Here is a 23,756-nt window from a genome sequence, read left to right as displayed (position 1 = left end):
CAGAACATAAATCTGGTTCAGCAACCTAAATGTAAATTTCCTTTTTGGATTTTTGACACACGTGACGGAAAATTTAGTGTTCACGCAACTGGCAACGTTCACGATCAACCCATCCCCCATTTCAAAGCCCCGTAAGAGAATTATATCAATTTGTTGTTTTTTGCAAATTTATTAAGGAATATGGAACAGAACATGAATCTGGAAAAGGCTGATGCCCTCAAAGAAGAAGCCAATGAATGTTTTAAAAGTAATCCATTTCAACAATTAGGAATATTGTGCAATAATTACATATTATTTTTCGGCTTTTTAGAGCAAAATTACGTCAAAGCCATAACGCTCTACTCCAATGCCATTGAGTGCAATCCTACCTCAGCTGTCCTGTATGCCAACAGGAGTTTTGCCTATTTAAGGACAGAGTGCTTTGGTTATGCCTTAGAAGATGCATCGAAGGCCATCAGCCTGGATAAAACCTATGTCAAAGGTTACTATAGAAGAGGTAGGTTAAGAACATTTCATTAAGATGAACCCATCATAATTTTTTTTCTTTTATTAGCCGCTTCTTACATGGCTTTGGGGAAAACTAAGTTAGCCCTGAAAGATTACGAAACTGTGTTTAAAGCCCGACCAAATGATAAAGATGCTAAATTGAAATTTAACGAATGCAGCAAAATTGTTAGGCAACAAGCTTTTGAAAGAGCAATTGCTGTTGATACTGTGAAGAAATCAGTGTCAGAATCTATTAACATTGATTCCATGGCTGTTGAGAGCACTTATACTGGCCCTCACCTGGTGAATGGAAGAGTGACTTTAGAATTCATGCAAGAACTTATGGATGCATATAAGGATCAAAAGAAACTTCACAGGAAATATGCCTTCCAGGTATTGTTGTTAAATTGTTTTTAAGATATATTTGGTTTTTAATGTAAGCTTTTCTTCCAGATTCTGTTAGAGGTGGCAGAATTGTTCAAAGCTCAACCATCGCTTATTGATGTAACCATACCTGAAGACAGCAAGTTTACTGTATGTGGGGATATTCATGGTCAGTTCTATGATCTCATGAACATTTTCAAACTCAATGGTCTCCCGTCAACCGAAAACCCATTCGTGAGTATCTTTCAGTCACTAAAATAAAAAGTAATGATGCACAGCTAATCATTGATTTTGTAGCTTTTTAATGGCGACTTCGTAGATCGGGGTTCGTTCTCTGTAGAATGCATCTTTACCTTGTTTGGGTTCAAGTTGCTGTACCCAAATCACTTTTTTATGGCGCGTGGTAATCACGAGAGCCAAACAATGAACCAAATGTACGGGTTTGAAGGCGAAGTCAAGTCAAAGTATTCGTCACAAATGGCTGAGCTCTTCACCGAAGTTTACAATTGGCTTCCTTTGTGCCATTGTCTTAATCAGCGAGTCCTGGTAGGTTTCTTTTTTGTTACATTCTTCACCTTTCATCTTTTCATTTTAATTTATGCCAACGTACGTTTGAAAAGGTTATGCACGGTGGACTATTTTCGCGGGACGGTATTTCATTGGAAGACATCCGGATAACGGATCGCAACCGTCAACCACCCGAAGAAGGTATCATGTGCGAACTGCTTTGGTCTGATCCTCAGCCGATGAAGGGTCGTTCTCCGTCTAAACGAGGTGAGCATCAACTTTAGATGTAATTCCATTTGCACGAAGAAAAATTTAACCGTTAACATTAAATATGCAGGTGTGGGAATTCAATTTGGACCGGACGTTACCGCCCGTTTCTTGGAGCATAATCATCTAGATTACATAGTTCGCAGTCACGAAGTCAAGTCAGACGGCTACGAGGAAGCTCACGATGGAAAATGCATCACCGTTTTCTCTGCTCCCAACTATTGGTGGGTCCATTTAAAGTAGTTAAACTTAAGTATTTCATAGGCTAATTCTCCTTGATTTTCCCACACTAGTGATACCATGGGTAACAAAGGGGCTTTCATTACAATGAACGGAAAGGACATGAAGCCCCACTTTACAACTTACGAGGCCGTCCCCCACCCGGATGTGAAGCCAATGGCGTACGCCAATTCAATGATGAGTCTGTTCGGTTGATCTACTGTAACTTCTAATCTTCCAGACCCTTTTGAAGGGAGAAATTTAGGTGCACTATTATGTACAATCCACAAACACAGATTAAACAAAAAAAATAAAAACAAAACAGGCTACTTATTTAGGTTACTTAGTTGATTACTTGCATTACTTTGTTGAATAAAGGATTTTAGTCACGAGTCGTTGACATTTTCTCAACATTCCAGGCTTTAGATAAGATATGAAATATCGAATTCACTGTTGGATTTTATTGAACTGGACCCGCGACCGCAACCGCTCATGTGTCTTGCGGATTCACAAAGATTTCGATATATTACAAAGACCCCCCAATAGTTTTACTTGTTTTCAAAATCAAAATGAAAAGAAAGAAAAGATGTTACACAGTTTCTCTCCTTCTCAAGGCTGAGGTCTCCTCAGGTAAACGACCAGTACGAGCAGTCCGAGCAATGTTGTAATGAGGTACAAGTCCCAATCAGGGCCTAAATAAGTGGCAGGGTCCAGCGAAATTGTTAGGTCCTGCCAATCATTCTCTGTCATGTAACGAAGGCCGAATAGAACCGACAACTTGGCAAGGGCAAGAGCAACGGGCACTTTGGCGTCGGTACTTGCTTCGGCGGCCATATCGTAAAACCTTTTGGCTAAATGGATGTCCTGAATGAAACAAGAAGAAGAATAAAAATACATCTACGCAAGTTAAAATGAAGAGTTAGTTATACCTGTTTCATTCCCAATCCTTGCTCATGCATGTATCCCAAATTGAACATGGCTTGGGCGCTGTGCAATTGATCAGAGGCGATACGATAGTGGACAGCTGCTGAAGCAAAATCCACATCGGCACCCCAGCCGTAATAGTAGTAATCACCCAGACGAACACGAGCAGGAGCGTAGCCTTGAGAAGCTGCACGTCCAAGGTATTGTAATGCTCTTACCATCGTTTCGTTGACGTTGAACAAATCACTCTCCTCTGAAAGAAACCCACGAAAACAACAAGAGATTAGAAAGCAATTCAATTATACTACTATTCGTTAAAGACGTACTGCGGTCGAGGATGAAAGCGGCGTTGCTCTGCGCCACTTCGTAGCCCAGATCGGACAGCAACATGTATTTAATCAGAGCTTCGTTGACGTGTCCGTCCCGATAGTCGGAGTAGGCTTCCATTAACTTATCGGCCCATTTTCCTCGTTCGACGACGTTCTTAAAAAGCTGCAGAGAAATAAGAGAATTGAATTAAAGATCAGATTGCTAAGATGGCACAGTCTACCTCTACAGCAGTATGACACGAGCGAATCATTCCAGTCCCGGCGGCATGCATTTGAGCTAGCTGATATATTGCCAAAGTATTGCCGGCTTGTGAAGCCAAGTTGAAGTATTTGATTGCCAACTTATAGTCACGTCGGACACCCAATCCAGCTATGACACATCCAATGTCAAATAAAGATCCTAATTCATATATGTATATTCTAAACTAAGCGTATGTGCATACCGAGGTACATGTTGCCGAGTTGGAGGTGACCATCCACCCATCCTCGGTCAGCAGCAGAATTGAAATACTGGAAAGCTTTATTGACGTCCTTTTCAACGTGTCGACCATGAAGGTACATCAAACCGAGTCCAGCCTGGCCAACGGGATTATTACGCTCAGCCGCTGCTTTGAAGTATTGAAAGGCTGTTGCATTATCTTGGGGAACTGCTTCGCTTCCTTCTAAATACATCTGCAATGGAACAAACAAATCAATCCTTAAAAACTCTGATTAGAAATTTAGTTCAGATAATGTACCTTGCCGAGGAAAGCCATGGCGTGAGCATCACCTGCGTCGGCTGCTCGCAAAAAGTAATTCAAAGCTCGTTGGTGATCCTGCTCGACACCGCGACCACCCTGATAATGTAGCTGCCCCAATCCCAGCTGAGCTTTAACGTCTCCTTTTTCTGCCTGTAATAATACGTAATGAAAGTTATTATTTATTTTGTGAGAGATTCAAAATAAATAAATTTGACTCACTTGAAGTTGATAATAACTGATGAGATCTGAATCCAGGACGCCTGACGATTGACCTGGATTCTCTGCTTCATCATGCAAACGCAAGCGATGCACCGCTGTACCACCAGAAAGAGTTAACTCATCTGCTACTCCAGCGGCCACTCGACGGTAAAAGTCCAACGCCTTCTCACAACTTGGGGTCACACCAATACCTGACCAGTATCGGTAAGCCAAAGCCATTTGAGCCCACGACGACCCACCGATGGCACCAAAAGTGTAGTAAAGTAGACCTTTGGCTCCATTGGATTCCAGACCTCCCAGTCCAGTGGCGTATAAAAATCCCATTGCCTAAATAGAAATATTATTATAGTAGTCAATATTGGGAATATGAAAACAAGGCTAAAAGTAAATATACCGTTTGAGAATCTGGCTTTCCTAAATCAGCTAGCTCTTCAAAAGTTTTTCTTGCAATGGGGAGCTCTTCGAGAGAATTCGATCCCAGCAACTGTGACCAGGCAACTCGTTCTTTTGCCGGGATGTATCCCAATTCGGCAGCCTCCACGAACATGTTGTGGGCTAGCTTTCGGTTGGCTCGTGTCAGAGTAGTGATCTGTTTACCCTTCTCAAAGATTTCTTTTCCTTTTCGTTCTTCTTCAGTAAGATCTTCATCTAAAGTTTCATCTTCAGGATTGGGTGCAACAGAAGTCTCTTTCTCATCCAATGTTTTCAAAGTATGTTGGATAAAAGTCCAGTCGGCTTTAGTGGTAATAATTTTAGATTTATCAGATTTTTGAGCATCTTCTTCATCACCAATCAGTACTTTGCTTTGGCTTAGGTCAGGTGCAGGGACTTCATGTATCACATCACTGATTGTTCCATGAACAATGACAGGTTCCCCCTCTTCGTTATTCTCCCCGTCTAAAGTCAGGGCATCTCCATCTGTCATCAGTTGCAATCGGACAGCAGATTCTACAGCATCTTCAGTATTTTCACTTGTGGCTTCTTCGATTTCTTTCAAATAGTCATACAGTTCACTCCACGAATTAAAATTTATATCAGCACTGAAAGTCTCCACTCTATCAGTTGTTGCTTCAGTTTCATCTTGGTTCTCTTCTCCAGTTGCTTCAATATCAGAACCGGTTTCCTCGGCTATTGTACCGTCTTCTTCGGCGATGACAAGTGAGCCAATCACTAAGGCGATTATCCAAAACTTTAGCCACATTCTTCAAGCAAGTGGTTTAGGAGGAAAGCCTACAAATTACATTAACATTCCAATGAACCTTTTGAAAATCCAGTTTTTAGTTAAAACTAGAGGTTATCGGTTTCTTTGGTCAATTAATCCGATGACAAACTCGGAACAATATATCAACTGTACGCTGCTGTGTATAATCTGCTAGTGATGACGTTTGTTGTCTGCTACATTTCGCTATGTGACGTTGACCAATCAGAAACGTCCAGCTGTAGGCGGTACATTCAATCACGTAGATCGTGTGCATTATGAGTTATTGCGACACCTGATTATATAAACAAATAAACAAACACGTAGAGGTTACCTGTGTAGTCAAGAACAGTCGATTATAAAATAAATTGTTTGGCCTTTTTATTGAACTATTCGTAAATGCTTGAAAACACTAAAACATGAATACGGAGTTTGGCTGCAAATGATGACGCACTGTTGTGGAACAGCACCACTACGATCTATTTTTTTAAATAAATAATTAATTATTAAACACACACAATAAATTAAAAATTAAAATTTGCACGAACCCTAACACCGATAGCAACATCATTTCTCAAGAAGCTTACATTTTATTTACTGAAATTTTACCTACATTTAAAAGAAAAATCGTAAAACACATAAGACATGTTCTTGTAGATAACCATACAGTATATTTCACTGTCAAAGGTGAAGTTGTAAAACAAAGAAGAGGCTGTACGTTCTTAAAAAACAACAAAACATTCAGCCAGATCTTATTTTCAGCAATTGCTGAAAACATGAGCTAACATTCTTTAATCTTAACAGATTTGATCTTGACGTCCCCTTGAATCTCAATTAAGTCAGCGTCGCCGAGGGAAACGCGGTGATTGAAATCGAAATGATGACTATCGTCAACTTCGACCTAATGAAACAATCAAGTTCCAATAATTATTTGCTGACACCACACACACCGAGTATGCAATTGATTACTAGGAAAACTGCTAGGTGCTTACATTAAATCGGTCTGCCAAGACTTTGATCTGGATCTTGAATGGCTTTCCCCTCTGCAGTGGGTTGTCGGAACGCTCTTCCGCACCCCAATGACCGTGTGGGTAATTGCTGTTGCGAACCACTGCCTTGTGATACGCATCTCCTTCGTTGAAACGGAAGTCCAAGTGGAAGATGCAGTGGTGGGTGGATTTATCGACAAAATTTACCATAAACCTGTGTACAACAACAATTTAAAATTAGTACATGCTTAATCACAATCAAATTGGATAACTAATACCGTTCAGCATGTTCAAGAGGTTCGCCCTTGAGTTCAACTTTGTCTCCAATCTCCAGTTTCCCATCAGAAATTTGATGAGCGACTGGAACCTCCTGTAAGTTCAAGAATTCAAAAATTAATTTTACAAATACAGACACTCTTTCACGAAAATTACCGGATGTTTCAACGAAATGGTTCTAGACATTTCAAGTAGAGAGGACCTCAACAGTGTGTGCTAGATGCTAGTTTCAAAAACACTTCGGAAGTGAGACAAAATCGTTTGGAAGCGCAACTTTTGTACCATTTTTAAATTCTCTAATCTAATGCATATTGCGCCAGAAAGCGGTCATAAAGTCATAAAGTCCATTAACACAAACCTTTAACCACACCGGAGGCGTATGTAAAGATAAAGTTATCTCTTTTACATATGTAGGCTGGAGCCTATAACTAAGAAAGTAATTTAAATTGCGCATTAACTGAAAATGGGGTGATGGTTGGGATTAACGTAAGTATGGTATTTACACTTCAAGGATAATCTAAAAAATTTTACAGTACACTTAAGAGTAAATGTATGCACCGACCAACTGAAAATATCTTGAAATACTATTGTATACTTGTGCAACATTTTGGTGCCGGCAAATCCCCATGTAGGCGTGGGCAATGACTACCAAAACAGTCGACATTGCCAGACTCTTAGTCATACCATTTAATGATATTTTCACTCATCTTTTAAAGAAAACAGAAAAAAAATCCCAGACCATATTTAAGCGAAAATTGTCCATCTAGACATTTTGGGATGTTTATGTTTTGAATAATTCAAACATTACACCAGTGAAAAATGTTATTACAACTCCCAAAACAACTTTAAGCAAAAAGCAATAGAGGCAGCAAAGATACTTGAGTTTCTTTAGCTTCTGATATTTTAAAGATACAACTAGATCAACACTCCTTAATCTTAACAGATTTAATCTTGACGTCTCCCTTAATGTTGATTACGTTTGCGTTGCCGAGCGAAACACGATGAACAAAGTCAAAACTATGAGCGTCGTTCACTTCAACCTATAGCGAGACAAAATGCTCCAATTAACCAAGGTGTTAGTTATTTAAAATAAGGTGCTAGATTTGTATACGTCAAAACGATCCTCCAAGACTTTGATCTGAATCTTGAAGTTCTCTCCTCTTTGAAGCGGGTTGTCGGCACGCTCTTCCTCACCCCAGGTGCCATAAGGGAAATTGGTGTTGCGAACCACAGTCCTTATATAGGGTTCTTCCTCATTAAATCGGAAGTCCAAATGGAAGATGCATTGCTCGGTCGAGCTGTCGATGAAGTTGACGGAAAACCTGTTAATTGCAACAGTAACTCATATGCCCAATGTAATGAGATTGCATTAAATACCTCACGGCATTCTCCAAAGGTTCACCCTTTAGCTCAACCTTATCGCCAACTTCAAGTTTGCCATCGGAAATGTAATGTTCAAGTGGAACTTCCTGCCAAATTGATAAACAAAAATTGTTATTTCAACAAGATAACATTATTTGAATTTGAGTTTGTTTAAAAAACTTACCGGGTACTTGATAGAAATGGTTTTACTCATTTTGTTGGCCAGACGATCTAGAACGGATACGACAAGTCAGTAAAACTTTGTGGAATGAAGTCCAAGCACAGCAACCACATCGATTTTTAACACAAGCATCGCTAAGTGTTGCACCATTTGGTAATCAATCCCCCACGGAAATGAGATAAAAACGTCCCCCATAATTTTCAATGGATATTGCAACACATGGATACTGAAATCCCTGTCAAAGTACCACAGAAAGTTTATCTAACCATAAAACACCGTAAGAAACCTATGGTTGGGACTGACTGAGATTTTACCTGTCAAGACAAAAGGAAATCTAACAAGGATAGCCTGGTGCGAACGACAAGAGAAGTGGCCAATTCAAGTTAATTTACGTATTCAACCCCTGAAATTTTTTTTTCGAAACTTTTGACCTACATACCAAATCACATTTCTTACTTTTAAGTTTTTAACGACAATGTTTCCGTAATGCAATAAGCTTCTTAGCATGCAACCTCAATTGCCGTTTAAGCACCTTATCAGTTATCAAGCTACAACTCGAAAAAATTTTACCACCCAATAATCTTGTTTAGCCAACATGGTTTAACAAGAAAGATTGTCAAATGTGTTAAGGCTAATCACTGAGAGTTACACAGACAGACGCCAAACAATTCATAGACATAACTAGGGCATGACTCGAAAGGAAAAATACGGATTACGTCATCACATTACCAACAAAAGGAGAATGTAACCAGAGACGAACCTTTCTATTCGACGAACAGTCCCAAACTGGTGAAAAATCGAGCCCTTTTTGGCCGCAGCACGTGTGGCGGGTGTTGCACAAAAGTTCTAGAATGCAAGGTATGGCAAAGCGATTAAACGCCCACCTGAATAAACGTCTGGTGAGTAGTCTAGCCAAAATCCCCTTGAGTCATGAACATGAATAACTATAGATGGCCTGATGGTGGCATGGCGCAGGCAAATATATTTTTTTTTCAATGAATGAATAAGGCGATAAAGGAAAAATAACTCTTTAAACAATCAAAAGTATAGTTTTTTCACCGATCGTTTATTTGACAGGTGTCGATAAAAAAAATGGCGTTAGTTAAACTGAATCGAGTTCATATTGACGTCGCCTTCAATCAGCAACGCGTCGGCCTCAGACATGTCGAAACGATAAACGAAATCACAGTGGTACTGGAAATCAACTATTATCTATACAAGAAAAAAAGAACGGATATTTAATTTTTTTCTTTTACTTTAAATTATTAATAGGATTAATTACCACAAAACGATCAGACGAGAACTTGATTTCGATGTTGAATTTCTTTCCCAAGATGAGAGGTAAAGGCGTGCGCTCTTCTTGAGCCCAACATCCATTCGGATAGTTTGAGTTGAGGACAGTCTCATTCTGATCAAAGCGGAAATCCAAATGAAACAAACGAGTTTGTGAGCTGGACTGGATAAAGTTGATGGAGAACCTGCAAATTATGTACAAATGCCAATATCTTACTCTTGAAGCTGCGCCAATAACACCTATACAGAAAAGTTGAATTACCTTTGGGCCCCATAAAATGCTTCGCCCCCAACAACTACGTCATGGCCGGTATTAAGTTTATTTCCAGGCAAACTAACGCAAAACGGAATGATCTATAAAATAGTAAAAAGATAGTCAAACAATAATTTACAAAAGAAAATTATCATTAATTACCGGGTTCAAAATGGATGTCATTTTATTGCTAGCCTTTGCGCTGATCTTGTACACAGAACACGAACAGAACAGCAGAACGAACAGAACTCGGACGATAATTTAACCTCAGCGTTGATACAAAAGCGGTCGACCCAGGAAACCATGAAATGTTTGATATGGAATATTTGAGTAAAAATATGATGCGAGTTTAGTTGAATACCACGAAAAATTCGGCAGTTAATCGGAGCGTTATAATGAGGAAAATCCGCGGTTGTAGAAGTAGAGCGGAAATCAATGAGATAAAACTGAACATGGCTTGAAAATGGGAAATCCATTTTTCTTGTCACATTTCTAAATAACGGAAATGAATCCACTTACACGACTATAGTGACATGATGAAATTACCAACACAAAGTGTATCCGAATTTTCCTTAGTTTGCAGTTGTTGGAAATGTCGGGGGTGTAACTCAGTGGTAGAGTGTTCGCTTTGCATGCGAAAAGCCTGGAGTTCGATCCTCCATTCCTCCAGCTTTTTAATTTGATTTTGTTGAAGCTTTGATGTACTTTCATATTTATTCAATTTTTAGATCTACTAAAATATGGCAGTCTGATGAACTGAAACCCCTTATTAGTTATTAGACAACAATAAAATAAGAAATTTGAAAAAAAATTTACATTTTGCCTCAGGAATTGGATCCATTTTGTAATCAGTTGATATCAGACGGAATACATATTTTGATCATCATAGGCCTTGAACGCTCTGCCCTGTAAGTTATAAGCTGAAGCTATCCAGCTGAGCCACGTCCGCATGTCAGCAAATCATAACGTCACCAATACAACCCAAATAGGAAATTAGAATTGAGCGCCAATTTCGAATATTTGACAGCTGGTGAAGTAAAAAATGAATAATAGTTGACAATTTTGAGAAGAAACAGTGTATTACCGAACTGATAACTGAACTAGGTTTACTTCTTTAATTTATATTCGTAATAAGATTGCCAACGTATCAACCAACTCCATTCCGCTAGGGAAATCTAAATATATTCGGTGCACGATGAATTCGTGAATCAGCGCAAATAAAATTCCAGGAAAGGAAGGCGATGATACTTGCCCTTCATTCTCCATTTTCCAAGGGGACTGAACTTTCTGGTTTACTAGAAATTTCGGATTCTTCCGAACAAATCTTTCATCCATGTGGGAGAGAGGAGAAGATTGCTCCGTTGACAACCCTAGTTGTTGTTAGTCACTACTAATGTGTGGTTTTAACGTCTTTAAAACTTGATCTAGTTGAATTCGTTCTTCCGGGATTTTGTTGATCATTTTCTCGATGATGGGTATAGCAAAATGCTGTTCATCTAAACCAGAGAAACCATATTTCCCTTCGATGATGTTGATGGCGATAAAATGGCGAGATCCTCCGCTGAGAAACGGGTGACCTCCTTTAGTCAGAAAAGTGAACAAAACGCATCCCAGTGAAAAGGTATCGCTGGCCACGTTATGTTTGGCTTCGCTCTCTTCCACACTGGAATAATCTTCGTCACTTTGAATAATTTCAGGCGCCTGCATGTTGGGAGATGTCCTGGTGCTGCTGCTCATTGAAAAACTAGCCCGGGCGGAAATCGGAGCAGTCAGTCCGAAATCCGATATTTTCAAATGGATCGACTGTGAGATGAGAACGTTCTCCGGTTTGATGTTCCGGTGAATGAATCCCTGCGAATGGATGTAATGCAATCCGCTGACCATCTGGTAAAGTCCGTCCGACTGACTGGGAACTTCTCCTTTGTACGTGTTGCAACAGTAATCGAAAAGGCTGGCGGCGCAGTGCTCCATGATGTGATACCTTTAAAAATTTAGGGAATTTTTAAAATTAGGTTGTTGAGAGCAAATAAAGTTAACGATGTTTACCGAAAGTGTTCGTCGTCATAGATACCAGTAATCTTCAAAACGTTGGGGTGTTGCAGGGCCGTTATCTTATTGAAACAAGCGTCAACAGGCTGATTTTCCCACTGTGGATGCAAGTCCGTAGACATGACTCGTTTAATGGCGACTTGAATATTGCCAAAAGTTCCGGCAAAGATGATTGCGCTTCTTCCTCTACCGATGATGGTGCTGCGATCCAGTTGAACGTCTGAAGCAGAAACATTTCTTTTGGCTCCGTCACTCATGATGTTTCCTTTCTCTGGGGAAAAAGCTTTAGAATAATTAGTTAACAACACTTGGACCAGGTAGATACCTATATCTTTACAGCGCACCTATCTGTTTGTTACTGAATAGGTATAGCAGCGTTGTTCCACTTTCTTATACTCGTCGAACGTTATCCATCGAGATATGTGAACAAAATTCTCGGTTAACTAATACTACGTCGTAATTTCCAGGGATGAAATGTGACGACATTTGAAAAAAATTCCATAGAAAGATGAATTGCGAAATGGAACAATCTGGAATAAACATGGGATAAAAGCAATATAATTAGAATTAACTACAGGAAAATTTAAACATAATACGAGATCGTAATTTATGGCCTTTAATAGCTATTACCCTTATTCACCGCATCCTTCACTTTGAAACCGAACTGGATGATTGCATTTTAAAACTAACAAATTACCATTTCTAATTAAGTCTAAAAAAATGTAAATGACAGTTCATCAGTAGCTGCAATAAAATTATGTACAGATTGAGGGCATTTTTTAATGAAATTATAATTATTTTTTTTTTACTGCGGCTTAAAATTATACGCGGTTTTAAAAAAGTGATGATTCAACGGTGAGTTGAATAAAAACATTTTCGTGATAGATAACATAAATATAGATAACATAAAATTCATTGATAACATACGCGGATATCATTTGTAACGAAAATTTTGCCATAATTAGACATAATTTTTTCTCCTTCAAAATGCAATTCCTACGCTATGCCATTTTAAGTATTTCTTTTTTAATTTTGTGTCAAATGACGTCTACCCAAGGAATACAAGTTGGAAGGGTAAGTTGTAATCACAGTTGTTACTTTTACCTTAACGATGGCTGCACAGACTAAAGATCTTCAATTTTTCAAATAGTGCTATGAGGACCGGGAATGTGGGGTTGGATTTTACTGCTCCTCCAACCTTTGCGAAACATGCGTACCTTGCGAAAGCATATTTAATCGCCAGTCGCTAATGTACAGCTCAGGTGAACCCGTATGTGCAAAGTCAGTGGCCAATTGTGGCCAGTGTTTCAAAGGGTATACAAATATCATTTTAAAAAAAATCAAATAGCTACTAATAATATTTTTTGTTGTTAACCGGACAGATTTCAATCTATTGCTAGAAGTGATGGACAATTTACTGAAAAATGTTTCCCATCGGTTCAATCCATTCCGTCCTCCACCACTTCAACAGCGGCACCAGCAGCATCGGTCATGTTCCTTCTTTGTTTCTTTGGTCGGATCATCAATCAATCGTGAATGCTGCCGTTTCCCATTTCCCACAGACATCAAAACTGTTATTCGCACAAATATTTTCATAGAGTTTTCGCGTGTGTTAAAATTTTGTCTCATCATTATACATTCATCACTCTATCTCTATCTGTCTATTTGCCTAGCTATCTATTTCGTCATTATCATGCATTTAGAATGTGCTCGGCGGTAACATAAAATATTGAGTAGAGACTAGGTCTCTATGAATTAGGCAACCAGTTTCACAGATAACACAGGTCCATGTGTTATGGAATGTGCTGGCGTAATACAGTGCAACCCAAATGAAATAGCAAATGAAACTGAATAAAATAAAGTTTATCTCATCATGTGATGGTCACATACGAGCCGGAAGAATGACGTAAAACCCACCCTGCCGTGACATCCAGCCATAGGTAGGCTACCTATTGGTATGCGCACAAATTTTCCCAGAATGATAATCTACCAATCTCTACAGCCATTCATAAGCGACGCAAACAGATTTCGAAACAAAATATTTGTTACAAAACATGCAATGTCACAAAACATATTGCACCGTCAGAACGACAAGTGATCACACGCCACTTTCTTAATCATTTATCACTGATAAAAGAAAATAAAAAATTACGAAAAGAAATGCAACGCTTACCTTGGAATTTTCCGGTTCAAATTCCGCGGGAGGACGAATAGCGGTCGGCTCAACGAGATTCATCTAGAATAAATGAAAGATAAAACAGGAATCACTGGACTAGCCAAATAACTAGACGTAAAATAGAAATTAAACCTCGCTGAAGTAGTCGGTAAACAGTTTGGTAGAAGGGCTTGAAATGCGACGTCTTGGAAGAAGAATTTGCTATTCTCAAACCGGATGGAATGCGGAAGCGAATAGTTTTTGCCTGTCTGAAATTTGAAAAATCAAGTTGAGGGCATTTTCCCAATGAAAATAAAATGTTAGTTTAGCGTTGGTTCTAACTGGGCGATCAGTTTTTTTTCATCAATCTGTAATGGAAAACGTGACAACAAGTTTCAGCCGGTACATGTATAATATGATAATGACAATAGTATATGGAATATAGAAAGACGTCGATAAAGTTTGGAAAGGGCGGGCCGATAGAAATGAAGAGGCAGAGCGACCAGAGAAATAGAAGAGAGAGAGAGAGAGGAGAGACCAATGAATAATTTCCAAGAAATGAGACCCAATAATGAAATCATAAATTAATTTAAAAAAAAAATGAATTAAATTAAATCACGCCAATTAAATAAGTGAAAGTGATGACCCGCGATGAAAGTCCAACGTGGCAGGAAGACGAATACGAATGACACAGTAGTTTCTTAAAAAATCACCTAATTCAAATAAAACTAAAATCGAAATCATTAAAAAAAAAGACTCGGGTGCGAATTGAATTGGCAAGAAACAAAAGGCAGAGAGACAACAAGTTGACGTAATCGAAATATACTACCAAAGATTTGAAGGAACCAAAAAAAAGGAACTATAAAACCCAATGCAATTGAAAATTATTTTTGAACTTGATCAATTCAGTCTGACTAGAATTTGTTGAAATTCATCATTATTGGAATTGGGATGAATTTGTTGTTGTTCTTGTGGTAGTGGTGATCATCACATTGTCCTATCCATCGACTTCGGGGGGTCGTGTTTTCCTTTTCTTCTGGGTGTATAGTTGTGTGTGTGTGTGTGTTGCGAACGACAGGAAATGTGTTTTAAAAAGGGGATAGTAGGAACCTAAACACGTAATTTTTTTAAAAAATAAATCATCGACGACACAAACGAAGAGATATTTCACAGTTAACACAGATGGCGCAGGAGAAAAAACGAATAATAAAAAGAACTCCGAGTTCAATCCTCCCTTCATCCCCCGGATGAGGAAGAATTGCAAGTAAAAAGGAGACACAGGAAAGTGTTGGTGGTGGTGGTGGGGGGGATTATTGTGTACAACACGAAGCCGACACTGAGGCCAACAGCACAGCAAAATTACTAAATGCGGGTATCGTCTTCTATCCTTTTTTCTTTTGTCTTTTCGACGATTTGGGTAAAAATGAATGAACAAGTAGGTCCCCGCGGTAATAAACAACTATATAACCGGGTCAACAAACTGGGCTGTGGCGGGGGACGATCCTATTTGTTGTTGTTTGATGAATAAATCTGAATGTGTTTGCATTTCTTCTTCCGGTTTTTTTGTGTGAGTGGTGAGGATGGGGGCGGTGAATTTGTTTCAGTCTTGATAATGTTTTTGGTTTGTTTCTTTTACAATTTGTCCATTGACCTCGAAGGCAAAGTGGTGTCGTAGGCTCGAACCATGTCCCCTTGCCGCACCGCTCCGTGTTCCTCTTGCGAGAAAGCGTAACCGTCTGAAAGTCAAGAAGAAAAGAGAAAAACAAACACACACACAAACAAAAAGAAACGGACAAATGAACAATGGTTATCTGTATTAAAGAAAAAAGGGGACCCGAATTTTTGTTATCTTTGTACAAGGAAAAAGTTAACCCGTGCATGAACTTTGGTTCTTGTTTGTGCTTATGAGGAGAAAAAAAAACAAATGGTTTTATATAAATAGCGCTTAAATCATAGTTGAAATAAATTTAGGAAAATTTACGAGAAAGTTCGAGTTCCGTCTGGCCGCGAGCTCCGTCCGACGAGGCGTTCGGCCGCCGGAACACATTTCGAACGCTGCGCATCAGCCGGGCAGTCTCAACCAACCTAAATACACACAAAACACATCAAATATTAGAAAAAGCGATTCATTTTTACTAGTCTTAAAAATTGTTTACTTGGTCCTGGAATCTCTCCGTTGACTATCCAGCAGCTTTCCCGACTCGGATCGCTGCAAATTGATCTCTCTTTCGCACACTTGGTCAGTGAATGACTTGAACATGGTATTCCACAGGCTAGAACAAAATGTCAAGTTAAAAGTGTTTGAATTTGAGAATAAATTCAACCTTACGTTTTGATGGAGAAATCGGAGATAAGGGCAGTGACTGGGGCAAGGATCAGTCCCCACCAAAAGACGGGCGACGACAATAGCATGTGGGACATTCCGGCCATGTTGGCAGCGAGTGGTAAGCTGGGCCAAAAATGACTAATAAAAAAAGAAACATTAAAAGTCAATCGAATAAAAATCTAGCCATTTGTTAAGTGGTTTTTCACCTGTAGAAAGCTAAAAAGAGGAACCATGTCAGAACTGATCCTCCTATAGCCAATAAGGAAAGCCACGTCCACGAATAAGTCTCCAGTGCGGCCTTGAGACAGACCGTGACCACGACATAGGTGTACACAGCGTTGCCCAGAATGAGGTAGCCTCCATCCTTTCCGTTGGACCAGACAATGTCCTCACCAAAGGCCATCAGCGGTAGCCCAAACAGCAACACGGAATGGATCAAAGCTGTAAGGGAAGATAAAAAGATGAACATCTGAGCAGGACTAAAAGTATGAGAGCAAATACCTTTCGACATCCAGAACCAGAAAACCTTGACATTGAAATGCTGGGCAGACTGTGAGGGTTTGTAGAGCTGCGGGTACCTGTAGGAGACCTCGGCCGTGCAACGCCGGTCAAACAGTCCCAGGGCTAAAGGTGGGGCGGCAGTGAAGAGGACGTTGTAGAGACCGATGGTCCATCGTTCGAAGAGGATCTGACCCGACCAGGCCGAGTGATGGGCGAACCAGAGCTCGATGACGTACAGGGTGATGTTCTTGTAAAAGGAGTAGAGAATCAGTCGGCACATGCGGTAGTAATTGGAGGCGCCGTGGACGAGGAGAAGCCGGCGCAGGAAGCGGAACTGGGCGATCGAGTAATCCGATGCGCAGGCCGCCTGGAGACCCTCCATGCCCGATATACCGACGCCGACGTGGGCCTTCTGAATCATGGCGACGTCGTTGGCTCCGTCGCCGATGGCCAACGTCACCGCCTGCGTCTCGATCGTCACGGCCTCGACGATTTCCGCCTTCTGACTGGGCGTCACCCGACAGCAAATGACGGCCCGGCATTGCAGGCACAACTGGAGGAAATCCTTCTTCAAGTCGCAGCTCATGGCGTATTTCAGAGTCTGTCCGTCGACGACCAGGGCGGCCGAAGAAGCCATGGTCGTGCTCAGGGGCGAGCTGCCCTCGGAGCGGGTGCTCAACCATCGGCCAATCACTTCCCTCGTACCCTGATGGGAAATGGTGATGAAATTAATTAAAGTAATCCTGCCGGATGAATGCAATTGGAATAACTTACATCGAGCGATTCCTCATTCATGACCAATAATTCCATGTTGGAATTGAGGAGGCGACAGGCGTGACCGATGTTGATAGCCGTTTCCTGCTTGTCGCCAGTCAACATCCACATGCGGATATCCGCTTCAAGTAACGCGCCAATTGTTTCCGGAACCTTTTTATTTGGAGATGACGCACAAAAAAGAAAATGAGCGTTAAAAATGACACCCAGTGAGATAAGGAAAATAAAACATTTACCTCCTCTTGCAATTTGTCTTCAATGGCCGTAGCACCCAGGAGAACCAAATTGTTTTCGATTAAATTCGCCGCATCCGCCAATTTCTCCTCGCGGTTCTGCATCGAGACGGACGCCCGGTGATACGTGTGCTTCCACTCCTCGTAAATATCGTGCGGGATTTCGGCCACTGCGCAGCACAGAGTGCGCAAACCCTCCCGAGCGAACGCTTCCAGATGATTGGTCGTCACCTGTTTGTAAAAGCGAAAACCAACAAAAACACACACGATCAATAAACACGAAGAAAAACAAAATAGGCCGGAATAAAGAATCCCATGCGAAACAAGAACAAGCAAAACCACATAAAAGAAAATACACAGAAAAGGAAAAAGATTACCTGTCTGATGTATTGTTGATGTTGCTGAGGTCCCGTAGGAGCGGCGCTTCCCAATCTCTCGTAAATAACCGTGTCGGCTCCTTTGCAAAACAATTTAATCTTTCCGGAGGGCGTCCGGACGATGACCGACATGCGTTTACGGTCGCTGGTGAACTCGAGGATGTGGAGTAGCTGGTAACGATGTTCCATCCCCTCGGCGGTGATCTAAATGGCAACCCATCAACAATGACCCGGACATCAATTCCCCCATCCGTGGTGACATTTTTCCCGTTTAAAAAAAAATAAAATAAAAAAAGGAATAGATCCCCGCCGTAAAAATCAATGCCGCTGGGGCTAACGTACCGTTAATGTCTCTGGTGTGCGTGACGACAGGACCCATCCCAATCGAGCAGCTCCTTGAATCAGAGCTCTTTCATCTGATAAATAAAAAAAAGAGTCACGCGGACGGACATGACCAGAGAGACAGAGAGAGAGCGGGAAATAATAATAAAGGGACGACGAGTTCCATAGAAAAAACAATCATCGTGAGTGAGTAAGTGAGAACGTGATCAACTCTATAGTAGTGGTGGCCGGATTAAAAAAGAAAACAAAAGAATCAAAAGAAATAAAAGTCAATCGATGACAAGACCTGGAGAGGCGGCGTGATAGTGGAGGATTTCGGGATTGGTTTCATCCTTCTCCGGTATGACCGTGTGGCAGACGGCCAGCAGAGTGAGGAACTCTCGAATGTAGGGGGCGTTCGAATGTTTGGCCGTCAAGTCTTGAACCATCGACGAAGCCATGCCGGAACTGTTGACCACCACGTCGCTCTTGGCCGAGTAGATGGTGCCACCCACTGAGCACTGCTGGAACTCCATCACGTTCTGCGTCAACGTGCCAGTCTTGTCCGAGAAAACGTACTTGACCTGGCCCAGCTCCTCGTTCAAATTGGAAGTTCGAGCGCAGGCTGGCGTGTCCGTCTCGACGTGGTACATTTCCAAATCATTATTGATGAACGTGGCCTTTTCAAAAATAAACAAATCGTCAACTAATGAACAAAGGAATTGGCGAATCGTGACATTTTTAGTACCTGCATGAACCGGACCATCTCGATGGTGACTTGCAAAGAAATGGGGATGAGGTTGTTGAACAGAATGATGTACGTCAGCAAATTGTAGCCAAAGTTGGCCGTCGGCAGATCTGAATAACAATGAGCCGGAAAAAAAGTGAAAGGGGGGCGGACGTGAGTAATCATCAATTATCTTTTGCTCACAATCAAGAATTTAATTAGACATGAACGAAAGGGAGGGAGAAAAAGACGGATCGATAGTGAAACCTTTTCTCCGCTGGATCGAACAGGATAAACACAAAACTTGTTTACAGTTTGTCTGGTCTTGTCTCATTTACCTTCTAATCCAAGGTACCAATGTTGGAAGCCAAAATTGGAGGCCCAAATCTCATTGCAACTCGAGGCCAGCAAAGAGAGCAGGACCAGCAAGAAAAAGAGCAACAGAATTTGCATATTGGCCGCTTGATCAACAGTCGATCTCTGCAAACAGAAAAATTTTGATTAATAAAAATTCACCAGTCTAAAAAATAAATGGGAAAAACCTTCAAGGGAGCGGCGGCGGATGAATTCTGCAGCAATTTCGTCTCGTGGCCGGTGTAGAGAACGATTCCGGTGGCCCATTTTGTGTTTTGGAGACGGGCGCCTCTCTGCAGCAATTGATCCGGACCTGTGATGACACACACAAAGCCGAAAAAAGGTCATTTATGTAGTCTACTAGTCGCGGTGACGAAAATAATACAATAAGTTGCTTAGCAACAATAATGTGAGTTATAAAATTGGAACCTTACCCAAAGCAAGCGGCTCGTGATTGGCGAGTCTGAGCGTGCCGGTGAATTCGTACAAGTGACGATTGGGCAATTCGCAATGCAGAGTGCCTTGCAAATCCTTGAGAGCCGTGACACTCAACAGTTTGGCAGTGGCTGGCAAAGCCTGGCGGATCTTCAAATTAGTTTCCCCATCCAAATTGGCCGTTTCGATGTAACACAGCGAATGCGGCTCACTAAAATAAAAGAAAGGCACAATGGATTTTCAATCAATTCAATGGAACGGAAAATTTAAAAAAAGATTGTACCTCGAAGAAATCAGGATAAGATCAGCCGGGAAGAAAGCTCCAGCTCTGACTCGAACCACATCTCCAACGTTAATTTGTTGCCATGTCATCCATAGCCACTGGCCATCCCGCAGGACTTCCACCTGCCTCTTGTTGGTCTCCTGATCAGCTGTGTGTCTTTTCTGTTGTTTGTCCGAGTCATCGGACAAGGCAGCAGCAGCAGCAAACAAATTGAATTAAGAAAAGAACGGGAGGGGGGTATAAATGTGATTACAAATGTGTCTGCAGGCACTGTTTACACACGATATAATACTTACGACATCTTCGACAATTTCCTTGGTGGCTGACACGGCCAGAATGAACAACAACGGGACAAGCGTCGTGTATCGACCCGTTGGTGACACATCAGGAATTTGCTGCCATACGACGACGACGACGCGAAAAAATCCGCCGAAACAAACACACACAAAATAGAGAAAAAAGAAAAATCACAATCAGATAAAGGGTGACAGAATGAAGGAGATGAAAGAGGTATGAAAGAAAAAAAAAAAGAAATGTCGTGAAAGAGAGCTATAGCAGACGCGCAGACATCCCAGACACAGATCAATCAGATAGGTCACGCCGAGTGTAGTAGAGGACGACGGAAATTTGGACGCATTCAGCTGAAAGTTTTCCCGAAAAAAACTCGCAACAAAAATAAACGGAATCTCTCTTTCTATCTCTCTGTGTGTATGTGGACTGTGGCTACTGTGCCATTGTTCGCCCTTTGCCAACAACGGCATAACTCAAACCGATATGCTATAATAATAACCGACCAATAAAAACAGAAGGAAATAATAAAAAAAGGTCGTGTGCCCAGCAGCTTCTACTTTTCCAGCTGCCAAAGGGCCACGGGGTGGTATCCTGGGTTTTTCCCTGTTGGTCATTAGTGCCTTAATTAGACCTACCGCTAAAAGAATCATCAACCGATCCACCCATTCCAAGAAACAAACAAGAGCTATATAGCCTATAACCTCTCTGCTCTATAGTCATTTCTCTCTTTTCTCTCTCTAAATAAATAAATGAAAAGAAAGAATATAAGAAGTTCGCTGAACTTTTTCATGAACTTTGTCCTGCCCTTCTCGAGAACCGATAGGCACTTGACGACCGGTATATATATATAGTATATCTACCAGCAACAAGGGCTAATACGTATCGATTTTGTTTCCCTCCACACACACACACAGACACACTCAGCCAAGCCGAGCCTGAAACTTTTTTACACCAACGGTTCGTTTGTTTCCCTTCATCCCCCACTTTCCCCGTTTTTCCAAGAGACACAACAACTGGGCAACTTTATTTATTTTATTTTTCCAGGGCCTCGATTGTCTTTTTTAGAGTAGAGAGCTGGGCAATCTTATATACGAGGGTCTATAGGGTCGCTATACGGTACGCTTCCGCACACAGCTTTCGCTTTTATACAGACGGTGGGAGCTGGAAGGAAAAAATCAATGAGATTAAGGTGTGCACGACACTTGGTAGGGTTTTATTTTGTTGCCCTGTTAACGCGGCGGATCACGGCCTGTCTGCGCTCTATTCCCTATTCACATCGACGACACGATCAATTTCCTATATCGTTGAGTTCGGCATTGCATGATCGAATAGGATTTGCCTCCAGCCATTTTCCCCACCATATACCCACACGTGTTATGGTAAAAAAAACGCTGTTTTCTGGGTGATAAAATGAAATTTGGTTTTCTTACCTGGAGTAGGGCGATGAAGAGGAAAAAGCAGTTGGAGTAGCGTCGAAACTGTTCAAACAGGAAGCAAGGTAGGAAGGAGAGGGCGTTGTACTTGGCCGTCGAAACCCGGTTGCTGCAGAACCGCTGGCCAGTCACCTGGACGCGGATGGCTCGCAATTCGATGCATTCGGCCGCCTCGGTAGCCCCCGATGTCCGGTCGTCCTCCTCCTCTGTAACTCGCATAGCACAACACAACACTCGGTCAGTTTAGTGATCATCAAATTATCCGACGGAGATGATGGACAACGTGAGACTTGCCACGATCCCAACGCACATGAATCATCGCACAAATCCGACTACAACAACACAAACATTGGGCCACAAATAAAAAAAAACTAAAAGAAACTTCAACACTCGTCAAATGGGATGTTGACTGGAAGGTTAAAAATAGGCAACAGCAGCAGCAAGCAGCCAATCGGAAAATACGAGCCCAGAAAGTATACTGCAGTAGCAGCAGCTCCTTTCTTTTATTCAGCAACAGGCGGTGGTGTGATAGGGTTGACAGGAGGCAAAAGGAGGCCCTTTTTTTCAGGAGCCGTCGTCACCGTCGTCGATCCTCCCTTGAAATGAGCCGAGCAATAGGTGCAACACACAACAACATGCCAGTCGACGGGGCCTGGGATTTTTCCCCTTTCCAGTGTGTGTGTGTGTGTAGTTTTTCCTTCTTATTCTTTCATGGCCTCACTGGATATAGTGTGTGTAGTACTCGTACCGACATGGTATACGTTTGAGCGGGCGCTCTGCGGAAACCACCCCACGCAGTGGAGCTGGAAGAGATGGAAGAGCGCAAGCGTCGGCTGCCGGTCAATAATTTTCTCTTGACGAAACGCAGCAAAGATCTTACTTGTATGTACAGGCACATACGGAAGGAGACGACGGTTGAAGGGGTGGGGAAAGCCCGGAAAATGTACCAAGTCTTACTCACCACCACCACCACCAGCCATCAATAGATGCATTTTCTACAACGACCGACCGACCGACCGACCTAGTCGGCCATTCAATACTTTAAGCACTGGGATACACTACTTGCATACAATAGCTCCAGGGTAGAGCAAGGATTATACAATCAATGGGAGAAAGAAGAATCAATTGTTGGGCTGAGATAATAATACGAGGGAAAGATGAAAGCATATTCTAGGGGATGCCCAATGAAGCCAAAGATTATAATGACGAAACGATTGGGGAAATAAATGGAAAACAATCGCTGGGAGGGAAATAAGACGAACATAAGGTTCATAACATTTGAAATTCAAAATAGGATCGAGGAATCGTTACCGCTGAGTCGAGTGATGATGCCAAAAGTCCCCATTTCTTCTTTTCAATGGCGCAGAAATTGTGTGCAACGTCGAATTCTGGGTGCCGTGAAAAATCTCGAGGCTATTTCACTTGAACAAAACAAACTAAATTTTACGACGTGCTGACTCACTCACGAAAACAAAAACACACACTCACACACACACACGGTCGAAATGTGTGTTGTTGTTTTTTCAAAAATGTCGGTCAGTTTGGCCTTCACTCTCGAACTGCATTACGCCAGTTGGGATTGAAAAACCTTTTGCTTCGGCTGTTTTTCAATCAGCTGTCACGGTGGTACAAAGTCGAGGCTGATACACAGTAGCAGTTAATGTTGTTTGCTTAAAACAGGTGAGCTCTTCTTTCTGCTGCAGCAGCACATCCATCGAGTGCTCACTGGCAAGGTCAGCAGCCCAGAAAAAGTTAAAATCTCTCTCGTTGTGTGTGTGTGTGGAGAGAAGAGTTGAACCCTACATGTACGGAGAGAGCACTGTGCAGCCGACGAAACTATTCTCTCGCCAACGGAACAAGAAAAATGTGT

At 41.6% G+C, this 23,756-nt stretch overlaps 8 protein-coding genes and 1 non-coding gene across 16 annotated transcripts; 3 read left to right on the top strand and 6 right to left on the bottom strand.

The window, feature by feature from the left end:
• Positions 1-26: 26 nt before the first annotated feature.
• LOC124208065 (serine/threonine-protein phosphatase 5-like) lies at positions 27-2,196 on the top strand. Its single transcript, XM_046605770.1, has 8 exons — positions 27-247; positions 311-496; positions 554-879; positions 940-1,104; positions 1,168-1,416; positions 1,491-1,644; positions 1,715-1,868; positions 1,938-2,196. Exons 1-8 carry the CDS (start codon positions 181-183, stop codon positions 2,077-2,079), a joined length of 1,443 nt encoding a protein of 480 aa, XP_046461726.1. The 5' UTR covers positions 27-180; the 3' UTR covers positions 2,080-2,196.
• A 108-nt stretch (positions 2,197-2,304) lies between these two features.
• On the bottom strand, positions 2,305-5,476 carry LOC124208064 (protein sel-1 homolog 1-like). Its single transcript, XM_046605769.1, has 8 exons — positions 4,470-5,476; positions 4,076-4,402; positions 3,854-4,006; positions 3,560-3,788; positions 3,338-3,486; positions 3,114-3,279; positions 2,793-3,040; positions 2,305-2,727 (listed from the first exon to the last, which is right to left on the bottom strand). The coding sequence occupies exons 1-8, from the start codon at positions 5,274-5,276 to the stop codon at positions 2,473-2,475; spliced, it is 2,334 nt and encodes a 777-aa protein (XP_046461725.1). The 5' UTR covers positions 5,277-5,476; the 3' UTR covers positions 2,305-2,472.
• A 578-nt stretch (positions 5,477-6,054) lies between these two features.
• Positions 6,055-6,724, bottom strand: LOC124207643 (32 kDa beta-galactoside-binding lectin-like). Its single transcript, XM_046605215.1, has 4 exons — positions 6,695-6,724; positions 6,541-6,632; positions 6,266-6,476; positions 6,055-6,174 (listed from the first exon to the last, which is right to left on the bottom strand). Exons 1-4 carry the CDS (start codon positions 6,722-6,724, stop codon positions 6,055-6,057), a joined length of 453 nt encoding a protein of 150 aa, XP_046461171.1.
• Positions 6,725-7,281: 557 nt separating this feature from the next.
• Positions 7,282-23,747, bottom strand: LOC124208063 (probable phospholipid-transporting ATPase IA). Of its 8 annotated transcripts, none has more exons than XM_046605760.1 (29): positions 23,198-23,747; positions 21,884-22,092; positions 20,459-20,557; positions 20,163-20,323; positions 19,879-20,090; positions 19,633-19,757; positions 19,429-19,570; positions 19,112-19,221; positions 18,671-19,043; positions 18,385-18,458; positions 18,043-18,246; positions 17,669-17,896; positions 17,433-17,585; positions 16,659-17,364; positions 16,364-16,598; positions 16,161-16,295; positions 15,988-16,104; positions 15,813-15,916; positions 13,850-15,567; positions 11,674-12,206; positions 10,174-11,608; positions 9,790-10,119; positions 9,637-9,728; positions 9,364-9,559; positions 8,811-9,293; positions 8,085-8,131; positions 7,916-8,007; positions 7,650-7,860; positions 7,282-7,578 (listed from the first exon to the last, which is right to left on the bottom strand). In XM_046605760.1, the coding sequence occupies exons 1-19, from the start codon at positions 23,229-23,231 to the stop codon at positions 15,464-15,466; spliced, it is 3,525 nt and encodes a 1,174-aa protein (XP_046461716.1). In that variant the 5' UTR covers positions 23,232-23,747; the 3' UTR covers positions 7,282-7,578; positions 7,650-7,860; positions 7,916-8,007; positions 8,085-8,131; positions 8,811-9,293; positions 9,364-9,559; positions 9,637-9,728; positions 9,790-10,119; positions 10,174-11,608; positions 11,674-12,206; positions 13,850-15,463. The 8 variants fall into 8 exon arrangements, with proteins under 8 accessions (XP_046461716.1, XP_046461717.1, XP_046461718.1 ...); XM_046605761.1 differs by having other exon boundaries at positions 8,842-9,293; XM_046605762.1 differs by having other exon boundaries at positions 8,085-9,293; positions 11,674-11,947; positions 12,002-12,206.
• LOC124207642 (32 kDa beta-galactoside-binding lectin lec-3-like) lies at positions 7,459-8,114 on the bottom strand. Its single transcript, XM_046605214.1, has 4 exons — positions 8,085-8,114; positions 7,916-8,007; positions 7,650-7,860; positions 7,459-7,578 (listed from the first exon to the last, which is right to left on the bottom strand). Exons 1-4 carry the CDS (start codon positions 8,112-8,114, stop codon positions 7,459-7,461), a joined length of 453 nt encoding a protein of 150 aa, XP_046461170.1.
• On the bottom strand, positions 9,180-9,810 carry LOC124207641 (32 kDa beta-galactoside-binding lectin-like). The gene is made up of 4 exons (XM_046605213.1): positions 9,790-9,810; positions 9,637-9,728; positions 9,364-9,559; positions 9,180-9,293 (listed from the first exon to the last, which is right to left on the bottom strand). Exons 1-4 carry the CDS (start codon positions 9,808-9,810, stop codon positions 9,180-9,182), a joined length of 423 nt encoding a protein of 140 aa, XP_046461169.1.
• Trnaa-ugc lies at positions 10,225-10,296 on the top strand. The gene has a single exon. It is a non-coding gene; the product is annotated as a tRNA-Ala (tRNA).
• LOC124207640 (serine/threonine-protein kinase/endoribonuclease ire-1-like) lies at positions 11,008-11,933 on the bottom strand. The gene is made up of 2 exons (XM_046605212.1): positions 11,674-11,933; positions 11,008-11,608 (listed from the first exon to the last, which is right to left on the bottom strand). The coding sequence occupies exons 1-2, from the start codon at positions 11,931-11,933 to the stop codon at positions 11,008-11,010; spliced, it is 861 nt and encodes a 286-aa protein (XP_046461168.1).
• LOC124208071 lies at positions 12,616-13,332 on the top strand. The gene is made up of 3 exons (XM_046605780.1): positions 12,616-12,750; positions 12,827-12,990; positions 13,059-13,332. Exons 1-3 carry the CDS (start codon positions 12,664-12,666, stop codon positions 13,210-13,212), a joined length of 405 nt encoding a protein of 134 aa, XP_046461736.1. The 5' UTR covers positions 12,616-12,663; the 3' UTR covers positions 13,213-13,332.
• Positions 23,748-23,756: the final 9 nt, after the last annotated feature.

This window comes from Daphnia pulex, chromosome 11 (genome assembly GCF_021134715.1).
Source record: "Daphnia pulex isolate KAP4 chromosome 11, ASM2113471v1".
Taxonomy (NCBI): Eukaryota; Metazoa; Arthropoda; class Branchiopoda; order Diplostraca; family Daphniidae; genus Daphnia; species Daphnia pulex.
The sequence above is the reverse complement of the archived record's forward strand: the minus strand, read 5'-3'. Positions and strand labels throughout refer to the sequence as shown.